Below are 12102 nucleotides of genomic sequence, written 5' to 3'. Positions count from 1 at the left end.
ATCTTGAGGTTGTAAATCAGCCACTACACCATTGACTTGGCTCATGAGGTTTAAGAACAGGCAAAATAAAACATGCCACTTCTATTGTTTAACTGCCAGATCTTTGATTCATTGATCTTCACTGCTGTTGGTGACTTCACTGTGGATCTTTAGCAGGGTTTCCCAATAACTTAAAATACAATTGGAATATGGTAACCGTATTTATTTTTATAATGATAGATAATCATGTTTTGCTCTTCATTTGCTTACAGGCAACCGTTACCTGACACAATATGGACTTTCCCTAGGTGTATTCTGACTATGAGACATTAGTGGGGTGAGGGGGATGGGGAGGTGAGGTTTCTGTTAAATAAATCTATTATCTATGAGTTGTGTAGCTATGAGCATACATCATTACAAAGACGCCTTGGTCTACTTAGAAAATGAGAACCATTCATTAGGGATCTGATGAATTCTTGAGTGTCCTGTCCTGCCATGACCAAGGTCCCTGGTGGAACTTGACCTGTTCTCCTGAAGACACCAAGTGAGATGGAAAGTGTGACCAAGATCTAGCCCTCTTGTTCCTGGTCAAGAATAACAAGGTGAACAACAGCTCGTCAGCTTTCCCATGCTCACTCCACAGTACAATTACTTTGCAAGAGATTTCTACATACATTTGAGTATCTGACTATTATACCTATCAAAATTTCAACCTGGGTTGATGACCCACTGCACCTGAAATTTAAACTTCCTCCATGGTGTTGATATAGCTCTCTACCTTCATGCAGCCCAATAACCCCCTGAAATCTATGAAATCCTCCAATTTACCCTTTTGTGCTGAACTAATTTTCATCCCCACACCATTGATGGTTGTCTTCAGCTGCTGAGGATTTTTTTTCCACCCTCTTTACTTGATCTTCATCTTTCCTATCTACTAACTGGCTGGTTAAATTGAACTTGACCAAGCTATTAGTTATATTACTTAATATCTCCTTATACTCAGAAACAATTTTTATCCAGTAATACTCTTCTCAACCTTGAGGGACCACAAAGAGAATGTATAAAATTCACCACCGGTTGGAACGCACTTGTGTCTGCAATCTTAATGTTCTGTTTCAATGTTGACAGTACATCTGTTATCAACTTTACCAGCACATACTTCACAAAATCATCCTCAAAGGATCCTCTTGGTGAAGCATGAATGAAATTTCACATGTGAAATGTGACAGCTGAGGAAGGTTTTACAGAATACCAATTGGAGATGAATATGTAAGTCTTCACCACCAATTATGATCAGAATGTTTAATTCGAGAAATACATCTTCTTTTGATATTTGTTAGAATATGAAGGTCATTTTTAGTTGAACTTCATAGTCTAACATATTTAGTTAACCTTCAAGGGTGGCATGGTTGGTGTAGCAGTTAGGACCAGACTGCGGTTTGAATCCCGCGCTGTCTGTAAGGAGTTTGTACGTTCTCTCTGTGTCTGCATGGGTTTTCTCTGGGGGCTCCAGTTTCCTCCCACTGTTCAAAATGTTCCGGGGGGTGTATGTTAATGGGGTATAAATTGGGGAGCACGGACTCGTGGGCCGAAATGGCCTGTTACCGTGCTGTATGTCTACTCATTCATTCTTGGGATCTAGATGTTGCTGGCAAAACCAGACCCTTTGGGAATCAAGTTCCTCTTTATACCACTCTCATTTCACAGAACATGGCCATTGTCATCTACACCTTTCAAATGTTCATCTATTTACTAAAATCTGTCTTCACTGCTTTCTCAGGCAATGTTACAAGATTTGAATCATATTCTGGGTGGAAAAATTCCTCAAGTCCTAACTAAACCTCTAATCAACTCTATCTAGGCCTCTCATGCCTCATATAGTTAACCCGTCAGCTTTCCCATCTGTTGCATTATCAATAACTCCAAAGACTAGAAGTTTATTATCATAAACAGAAGGCACATCTTATGTTGCTGACCCGAAACCCAAGCTTGTTCTGGGGGAAGGGTTATGATGTTACCACCCTAATTAGGGGAATCAAGGGGGTAGAACCAATGAACAAGGGGCAGGCCAGCCATACACATACAAACAATATTAACAGTAGTTCCACCACATACACCCACTCGCAGGATGAAGTGGGTTCCATGTCCATCACAAATTCAATCTGTCTGGTGACCTTGTGACCGTCATAGTGCCAGCTGTGGCTCAGCTGTTGACTCCTGGACAGTCTGGTCATTGTCAGTGGATGGGTGTCGGGCAACTGAACTGAGACAGTTGGGGCAGGGGCTGGAGTAGGGTGACACGGTATGTGGTGGATGATCATGGGGAGTGAATGTGCTAATTGGTCTGCCGGAGTTCTGAGGTCTCCCACATACAACAGGTCCTGGATGGACACGTTGTCCTCGCGCCCATCCGGGTATGCCAAAAAGGCATATTGGGGGTTTGCGCAGAGGAGGTGGACCCTCTCAAACAGTGGATCAGACTTATAGCTTCTCACATGCTTCCAGAACAGGAGTGGTCCTGGGGACATCAACCAGGGTGGCAGCATGGTCCCTGATGCACACTTCCTGGGGAAGGAAAATAACTTTTCATGTGGGTGGCATTGGTGGTGATCTGATTGCGTGGAGCACTTTGGGGAGGATCTCTTGCCAGTGAGAGACAGACAGACCTGTCTGACCTCAGGGCTAGGAGGATGCCCTTCCAAATGGTGACATTCTCCCTTTCCACCTGGCCATTCCCTCAGGAGTTGTAGCTGGTGGTCCTGCTCATGATAATACCTCTGGCCAGCAGATATTGGCGCAGCTCATCACTCACGAAGGAGGACCCCCGATCACTATGAATATAGCAGGGGATATCTGAACAGGATGAAGAGGTTGCTTTAGTGATGATGGCAGCAATCATGTCTGGGCAAGGAACAGGAAACGGGAATACTCGTCAATGAGAAAGTACATGTTGCAGTTCAAAGAGGGCGGGGGCCCCTTGAAATCCATGCTCAGGCACTAAAACGAGCGGGTGGCCTTAATCAGGTACAACCTGTCTGGCTGGTAGGTGTGGTTTGCACTCCATACTGATTGGCAGTTTCTGGTCATCATCCTGATGTCCTCAACCAAACAGGGGAGGTTACGGGCTTTGACAAAATGGAAGAAGCTGGTGACCCCAGGGTGGCAGAAGGTGTTGTGCAGAGCTTATAAGCAGTCTATTTGTGCACGGGTGCAAGTTTCTCAGGACAGGGCATCTGAAGGCTCATTGAGCTTTCCTGGTCAGTACATAGTTGTGGGTGGAGAGTTCGATTCTCCACCTCAGAATCTTGTCGTTCTTGATTTTACCCCGCTGCTTGTTATTCAACATGAAAATGACTGCACATTGGTCAGTCAGCAGGATAAATAGTTTGCTGGCAAGATAGTGACTTCAGCCTCAACCATGGTGGGGCCTCCTTCTCGATGAAGGAGTGCTGGATCTCAGGGCCTTGAAGTGTGTGGGAGAAAAATGCTACAGGTCTGCCCACCTGGTTAAGTGTGCGGCCAGGGAAAATTCGGATGCATCACTCTCCACCTGGAATGGGGTGGATTCGTCCACAGCACACATTGCAGCTTTGGTAATATCACCGTTGATGTGGCTGAAGGCCTCACAGATGGGCTTATCAGCATAGTTGGGACCCACTGGGCATAATAGGAGAAAAACCCCAGGCACCTTTTCAGGGCCTTGAAGCAGTGGGGAAACTGGGAGCTTCAACAAGGGGTGGATGTAATTGGGATGGGGCAAATAACTCCATTCTCTACAACGCAGCTAAGTATAGCCAGGCGTGATGTGTGGAATAAACATTTATCTTTGTTTTAGGTGAGGTTAAGGCTTTTGGCTGTCTGGAAGAATTTTCGTTTGGCGTCATGGTCCTGCAGATTGTGACCGCAGACAGTGCCATTGTCAAATTAGGAGATTGTAGCCAGCAGCCTATGCTTGTCCACCATTTGGACATCTTCCCTCTGGAAGATGGAGACTCCATTGGTGACCCCAAAGGGGACCCCAGAAAGTGATAGAGGCAGCCATCCACCTGGAACACAGTGTACTGGTGGTCCTCCGGGTGGATAGGGACCTGGTGGTATGCCGACTTTAAGTCAGTGGTGGAAAATACCCGATATTGGGTGATTTGGTTTACCATGTTGACTGTGCAGGGGAGGGGTACACGTCCAGTTGTGTAAACCGTTAATGGTCTGACTGTAGTTGATAACCATTCAGCGTTTATTTCCCCACACTTAACCACCACTACCTGAGCTCTCCAAGGGCTGGTACTGGGTTCAACGATCCACTCAGTCAGGAACTGTCTCACTTCTGATTTGATGAAGGCCCTGTCCCAAGTGCTGCATCACCTGCTCTTGATGGCGACATGCTTACAGTTGGGGTTGAAATTGGCGAACAGAGGTGGGGAGGGAATCCAGAGGGTGGAGACCCTACAGGTCACGCGTGGTGGGCAGATTGCGGGTTGCTGGTTGGGCATGTTTGGAGGAGAGGGCAGGTGGTTTAAAAACTGTTGGTTGCAGACCATGATGGGGCCCATCATATTCCATAGTGACGCTCTTAAGATGGCACTGAAAGTCCAACGCCACTAGTACAGGTGCGCAGAGCTGTGGCATCACAAGGAGTTTAAAACTTTTTACGCACGTCAGCCCCACTACGCATCTGGCATGGATCTCTGCCAAGTGGGACTTAGAGGCAATAGAGACTCTGTAATTCACTGGTCTCATTGCGAGGGAGTAACACTACACCGTGTCAGGGTGGATGAAGCTCTCCATTCTCCTACTATCAAACAGGCAGCTCATCTTGCACCCATTTACCTCTGTCTATCATTGACCTGGTAAGCTGATGAGGGCTGCTTTGACAAGCATGAGTGAAGCCAGAGTAGCATTGCTGTCTGATCCGCTGTACTAGTTTGTGGTTTGGTAAGCATCCAAGATGGCGGCCCCCATGGTGTGCACACGATGCTGTTGTTGATCATCTGAAGTGATGTCATCCAAGATGGTGGCAGCCCCCACTGCCTGCATGTGGTGCTGCTTGGGTTGGAGGTTGCTTGGTTTTGCATACCTTCATGTAGTGTCCCTTCTTCCTTCAGCTAGAACAGACCACATCCTTTGCTGGGCAACACTTCCTGGGATGTTTCTGCTGGCTGCAGAAGGAGCACTTTGGGTGCTTGCCGGCAGTGGCGCCCATAGTCATGTCCAGATGTGGGGTGGCCTGCGATCATACGTCCCAAGATGGCGGCGCCTCTGTTCCCCATGCACCGGCCGCATTATCAGTTGAGAAAGAGTCCACATTGCTACTTCCAGAGTTTTAACTAGTTCAATAGCTTTCTGCAGCTTCAGCTCACCCTGTTCTAGTAGTAAATGGCGAATGTAATCCAATCTGATGCCTGCTACACAGGCATCTCAGAACAGGTCCTCCGTGTACTCTTCTGCTGATACGACCTTGTAGCTGCAGGCCCGTCAAAGGTCTCGAAGGACCTGAAGGTAGTCATTGATCAACTCTCTGGATTGCTGCTTATTCATGGCTAATTCATGCCTGGCATAAACTTCATTCACCTGAGGCAGTTACTGGCCTTTCAGAATATCTGTTACTTTGGTGAATATCTTGCAGTCTCTGATCATCGGGTAAACAAGGTGTTCGACTTTTGAAAACAGTAAGTGCAGCTTGTCTGCGTTGTATTGTACGATCACAGTGGAGGCCTGCAGAAGCTCGTTAAAGCAATGTAGCTAGAGTTTGAACTTGTCGGATGCTTCCAGTGATCACGGGTTGATTCATAGCCTCTCTAGTCTCAGCAACTTGTCCATTCCAAAGTAATTATGGTAATAAAATTGATGTGCTATCAATAACTCCAAAGACTAGAAGTTACCTGACATAGGCTTTTATTACCATAAACAGAGGTACATTTCATGTTGTCCTGAGACCCAAGCTTGTTCTGGGGGAGGGGTCATGGTGTTGATGCCATTATAAGGGAAATCAAAGGGGAGGACCCACAGGTACAATCAGCAAGGGGCAGACCAGCCATACACATACAAACAGTATTAACAGTGGTTCCACCGCACCTTCCAAAGAAAACAAACCCAGTTTATGAAATCTCTTCTCATTGCTGAAACACACCATCTCGGAAACAACCTCCAACTGCATCCTTCCTATAGGTGACAACCAGAATTACATCCAGTGCTACAGCTGTGACCTTGTATTTTATATAGTTGTACCATAACTTCCTTGTTCTTATATCCTTTAAATTTTGAATGTCATATCTATATTTGGATAAGAATGTAGATGGCATGATTAGTCAGTTTCAAGGTGATACCAACATTGATGATGTAGTGAACAGATTATCTAAGGTTACAACAGAGATACTTGGAGAGAAATGGCAGATGGAATTTAACTTGGATAGCACTTTGGGAAGTTAAATCAAGACAGAATTCTCAGTGAATGACAGAGCCCTGGGGATTGTTGCCAGAGAGATCTAGTTCTCTGAAAGGGAAAAGACAGGAAGGCAGGATGTGAAGAAGGTGTATGATATGCTTTCCTTCATCCGCTATGGCATTGATTACAAGAGTTGTGTTCTGCAAAATACTGGTTATTCTGCACTGGAGTAGTGTGTGCATTTCTGGTCACCACGCTCGAGGAAGGATATGATTAAATCAAAGGGTGGAGAAAAATTCACAAGGATGTGGTTTGGAATGGATGATTTGAATTGTAAGGAGAGATTGGACAGGTTCAGACTATATTCCCTGGAGTGAAGGCAACTGAGAGATGGCATGCTACGGCTGTATTAAATTATGAGAGGCAAAGATAGAACAGAGAATTAGTCTTGCCCAGGGTAGGGAAGTCTGTGTATGGAGTTAAGTTGGGGGGGGGAGGGATGGTGGGAATCTCATGGGCAAGTTTTTTGCGTAGACTGGTGGGTTTATAGGGTCTTATAGGGCCAGAAGGGGTGATAGAAGCAAGTACAATGTCAATATATAAATTTTCTGATATGTGCATGGATAAGAAAGCATCTTGGTTGGCATGGAAATGTGTCCTGCAGGGCATGTTTCCCTGCGTTATAACTCTAAGAAATCTATCCATCCTTCCCTCTCCCTCTCTACAAGTTAGAGCTAATTTTTTCCCTTATTTTTCCAAATCTGATGAAGGGCATTTGACCTGAATTTCTTCTTGCAGTGTTTCTGACGGGTCCACGAGTTCTCCCAGCATTTTCTGATTTTATTCTCTTTGTTCTGCATTATCATAATGAACTCATGGGTCTCGGCCACAACCTCATTTAAAATATTTTAATTTCTAACTTTTCTAGTTCTGATTAACGATTTTGATCCGAATCATTAACTCTGTCTCCACAAATGTTGACCATTTCCAGCATTTTTAGCTTGATTTCAGATGTCCAACATCAATGCAAGTTTTTTTTTCCGATGAGCAGCAATGCGTCCAAGCTCTCTGCTGCTCAGTCTCGAACTTTATCGCTCTATCACACTGCCAGTACTGCTTTCTCGCTTCCTCGCCGTACTTTGCCAACTCTGCGCGTCTCCCTTCCTAACTCCCTGCGTGCAGCGCCCTTTCCGCAGTCCGTGTCGCTGTTCGGATGCTGTCGCTCTGTACGCTGTGGCTGGCTCTGGGCCCCAGCCTGGCCTTTGCTGGGAGCCCCGGGGTGGTGCTGTTCCTGGCCGATGACCTTGGATACGGAGATCTCGGCTGCTTCGGCCACCCAAGCTCCCGCACTCCCCATCTGGACCGGCTTGCAGCATCGGGCCGGAGGTTCAGCGACTTCTACAGCGCATCCAGCGTCTGCAGCCCGTCTCGGTGAGAGGGAGGCCCGAGGTGGGGCGTGGGGCACCGGGTTGGGCCGAGTGTTGAAATTTGGTAGACTGTTCAACTCCTCTTTTGCGCCACTTCAAAGCCCTGCGAAATCTGGATTTAACTCTTTCAGTATTGCAACCCCCTGTGCTGCACGGGAATGTGACAACATTGATGATGAATCAACAAAAATTGAAAACTTGTGCAAAGCCATCTGCTCTGGTGTTCTGCAACCCAAGGAGATGGGATCCCATCTGTCCCAGAGCATCCAACCAAGCACGAACCCACAATTAAGGACCAGGACTGTCCAGTAGGATTTGAACCTTACACCATGATGTAACTTTCTGGGGTTGTGAAGTTCTCACTGGACCAAAAACTAAAATCAAATTGTCAAAGCACTATCAAACTGGGCTACGTGGTTAGAAATGTTTCATCCACACATTGCTTCTCAAACGATTAACGTTTGACTCATGATTTTCACCATTGTTGGTGACTTCACCCAGGATCCATGCCATGTTGCTCTATATTTTAAAAGAAAAATCTAGCGCAGGCACTTATTTGTACATTGATTGATAATTCCCATGTCCTGCTTCTTCCTTTCAGGGCAGCCTTGCTCACAGGCCGTTACCCAACGCGGTCAGGAATTTTTCCAGGCGTGTTTAACCCCAGTTCAAAGGGTGGACTTCCACTGAATGAAACTACGATCGCAGAGTTGCTGAAGCAGCAAGGATATGTCACTGCAATGGTGGGGAAGTGGCACTTGGGCTACGGACTAAATGGGACCTACCTACCCATCCACCAGGGTTTTGATGAATTCTTGGGTGTGCCATACTCCCATGATCAGGGTCCTTGCCAGAACCTGACCTGTTTTCCACCAGACACCAAGTGCTATGGCAAGTGTGATCAAGGTGTAGTCCTCTTGCCGTTGGTCAAGAATAACAAGGTGGTCCAACAACCAGTCAACTTTCCCAAGCTCACTCCAATGTACAATTACTTTGCAAGAGACTTCATTCTAAGAGCGGCAAAAAAGCAAAAACCATTCTTCCTTTACTATGCATCACATGTGAGTAGCGTATCATTGTAGCTTATGGCAAAATTTATCTCCAGGGCCAAGGCTTTCCTTTCTTTTCCTCTCAACCAGCCTTGTAACACTCTAGATCTCTGGAATGCATGAATTCTGTCGTATTTGTTTGATTTTCATCTCAACAAACTGAATTGAATTGTTCATTGTGATGTGTACTTAGGGACAGTGAAAAGCTTTGTTTTACGTAATATCCAGGCAAGCCAACTCGAACTTAAATAGAGCAGGATAGAATAGTAAAGCAAGGGTGCAGGGTGTAACATTACACTAAGAATGGATAAAAAATGGGTATAGTGTTACATAGAAAAAATGCAGGGCATAAGGAAAAGTTCAGCTACAACAGTGCAAGGGAATTATTTCAAAATGAGATGTGCACTGAAGTCTGATAACAGCGGGAAAGGCATTTTCCTTGAATCTGTAGGTTCAGGTTTTCAAGCTCGTATATTCTACCCGATGAAGGGGGGGGGGGTGGGGGAAGAGTGTGAGGTGGATCTTTTTTTTGAATATTTAATTTTTAATTTTTTTTCAAAAATATACATAATAAAATCTTCAGTATCAAAATATATTAAACTTTTTCTTACAAACCACAAAAACAACAGTCCCTCCCTCTCTCTCTCCCTCCCCCTTCCCATACATACAGATCCACATACCATCAGAGCTTACTTATCTTTTACATGTATAGAATACAGTTGGGGAAATCACGTTTGGATTATGTATAATAGTAACATTTATAGTCCTTTTTAAATTACTGTGTTTGGGCCCCTATGTGGTCTAGATTTGGCTGCCAGATCTTTACAAAAGTGTCATACACTTTAAATTATATGTGATTTTTTTTCTCCACCAGTATACAGCTGTTCATTTCCGCGGTCCATCATACTATAAGTATAGGGAAGTTGGACTTTGAAGTGTCGCAAAACATTTTTTTTGCTATCGCCAATGCTATTTTTATAAATGAGATTTTATATTTACTCAATTTGTTGCTTATTTCCATAAAATTACCTAGTAGATATATCTCTGAGTCGCCCGTGAAGGCCACTCCTGTTATCCTGGTTAATTTTTCTGAGATGCCTTGCCAAAATGGCCTCACCTTCACTCACAACCACGTAGAATGTAGAAAAGTTTCTGTCTCAGTCCCACATCTGAAAGACGCCTCTGATATTTCCGCTTTTGATCTGGTAAAATATAATTGGTGTAAAAAAAATTATATTGAACCAATCCATGTCTTGCATTTATAATTGATGTCATGCTGTCCTTACACCAATCTGACCAGCTTCTTTCTGAAATCACCACACCCAAATCCGACTCTCATCTTTCCCTTGACCTCTGTAACCCTGGTTTTGCACTTTTGCTCTGGAGAGCCAGTGCTTTTTTGTTATAAGTTTGGGTGTATTCCCCATCCAGATTGTTCGTTCCGTTTTACTAATTTCAGATGGTGTTAACGTCAGTCCCCATCTTTCTCTTAAGAACGATCTAAGCTGTGGGGGAGGTCATGTGATGGAGTAGTAACTGGTCCGGTGTAACCTGCCCTCTCTGGAGAAAAGTTTTTAAAAATGATTAGAAAGTAGAGCCTTGATCTAAAATAATTAAAAACCGAAAGTTAAATAGTTGCAGAAAAACTTGATGATGGCACCAAAAAAAGAAAACCTATACTGGTTAACAGAGAAGAAGTAACAACAATGACAGAAGATAAAGAGGAAGGCCTTACCTGCACAGTGGGTCCAGGAGTAGTCTCAAAGGAGGTAACCTGATTTGCAAGTTCTGCAGTTGAGCAGATTCGGGGTAGCACTACGCAGGGCGGGCTTCAGCAGTGGCTCATGGAGTCAAGAGAAGAAACACTATTGCACATGCACGAAGAGCCGCGCATGCCTGGAACTCATTTTAAACAAGACATTGAAGAAATAGGACGTCGACAACAGGTTATTTTAAGTATAATGGAAGTTAATTTAGAAAAAATGACTGGAGCAGAATCTGTATCAAACGAAGAACTAAATCCAGACATATTAGAAGAAACAAAAAAGATTAAGAAGAAAGATAAAATTTGTTTTGATTCAAGAACTGTATATATTGCTATAAATGTTAAGGATTTGATCATATTAAGGCTTTATTTAATTTTTTCTCGGAAAATGAATTATATATTCTCTGGGCGAGGTCCAGGAAAAAAAAAGGACAGTATGCTGCAAAATCAGGTGACAATTGTGGTTTATATCGCCACCCAAGATGTTAAAGGTGTTGTGATTGTCTTCAAGTTAGTAAAGACACCATAATTCTTATTTATTTTTAAGTTACTTGTGTCATTAAGTATAGTAAAAAACTAATCTTCAAATGTGTATTTTTAGAGAAATAGAGTTGGAGGATTTGAAATGCTGGTGCATAGAGGAATTTAGATTAATAAAATAAATACATTGAAATTTATAACTATTAATATTAATGGAATACAAAATCATATTAAAGGGACAAAAATTATTGACATTATTAAAACAGAAAAATTAGATATAAGATTTGTACAGGAAACACATTTAACAAGCAGAACATCTTAAAATGAAGAGAGATTGGGTGGGTTACATATTAGCATATCTTGTAATTCAAAAGCTGGAGGAATTGTTATCTTAATCAACAGCGTAATCTGTCAAAATCATTGTCTACGACAGAAGTTTATGATGCATTAATGTCTTTACTGAACTATAAAGCGCCAGGTGAAGATGGAGTTTTATAAAGCCTGCAAAGAATTATTAATTCATCCTTTTTTAGAGGTATTAAAACAAGTGGAAGAAACTCAGGATTTACCCAAATCTTTCAATGATGCCAAAAAAAGGAAAATATACTTTATTACCATCCTCACATGGACCAATATCTTTGTTAAATACAGATTACAAACTCATTGCAAAATTAGTAGCAAATATATTAACAAATTTTCTTCCAAAATTAGTAAATTAGACCAGATCGATAATGTGCGTAAATTTATTAATTTGATTCATACGAACAAACAAGGAAAGAATAAACCATTGCAGTAGCATTAGATGCTGAAAAGGCCTTTGATAGGCTTGAATGGAGTTTCTTATTTAAAGTATTATAGAAATTTAAATTACTAGAGCAATTCATTAACTGGATTATGGCTTTATATAATGGTCCTAGGGCAAGAGAATTGACTAATGGATTTATTTCAGACTCTTTTACATTAAGTAGGTCAACTAGACAGGGATGTCCATTATCACCTTCCCTTTTTGTTCTAGCTAGA

The 12102-nt window shown here is 43.1% G+C and overlaps 1 protein-coding gene across 15 annotated transcripts in view; it reads left to right on the top strand.

Moving 5' to 3' along the window:
- Nucleotides 1–7534: 7534 nt before the first annotated feature.
- The window catches only part of arsa (arylsulfatase A), an 87243-nt gene continuing 82675 nt past the window's right edge, over nt 7535–12102 (top strand). For all 15 annotated transcript variants that reach the window (XR_011348072.1, XR_011348066.1, XR_011348067.1 and 12 more), the window contains exons 1-2: nt 7535–7792; nt 8390–8849. Coding sequence is in view for 1 of the 15 variants with exons in the window: in XM_069908821.1 (XP_069764922.1) it covers nt 7575–7792; nt 8390–8849 (678 nt within the window). In the remaining 14 variants the exon portion in view is untranslated. The remainder of the gene's footprint in view (nt 7793–8389; nt 8850–12102) is intronic.

Source organism: Narcine bancroftii, chromosome 13 (assembly GCF_036971445.1).
Source record: "Narcine bancroftii isolate sNarBan1 chromosome 13, sNarBan1.hap1, whole genome shotgun sequence".
Lineage (NCBI taxonomy): Eukaryota > Metazoa > Chordata > Chondrichthyes > Torpediniformes > Narcinidae > Narcine > Narcine bancroftii.
The sequence above is the reverse complement of the archived record's forward strand: the minus strand, read 5'-3'. Positions and strand labels throughout refer to the sequence as shown.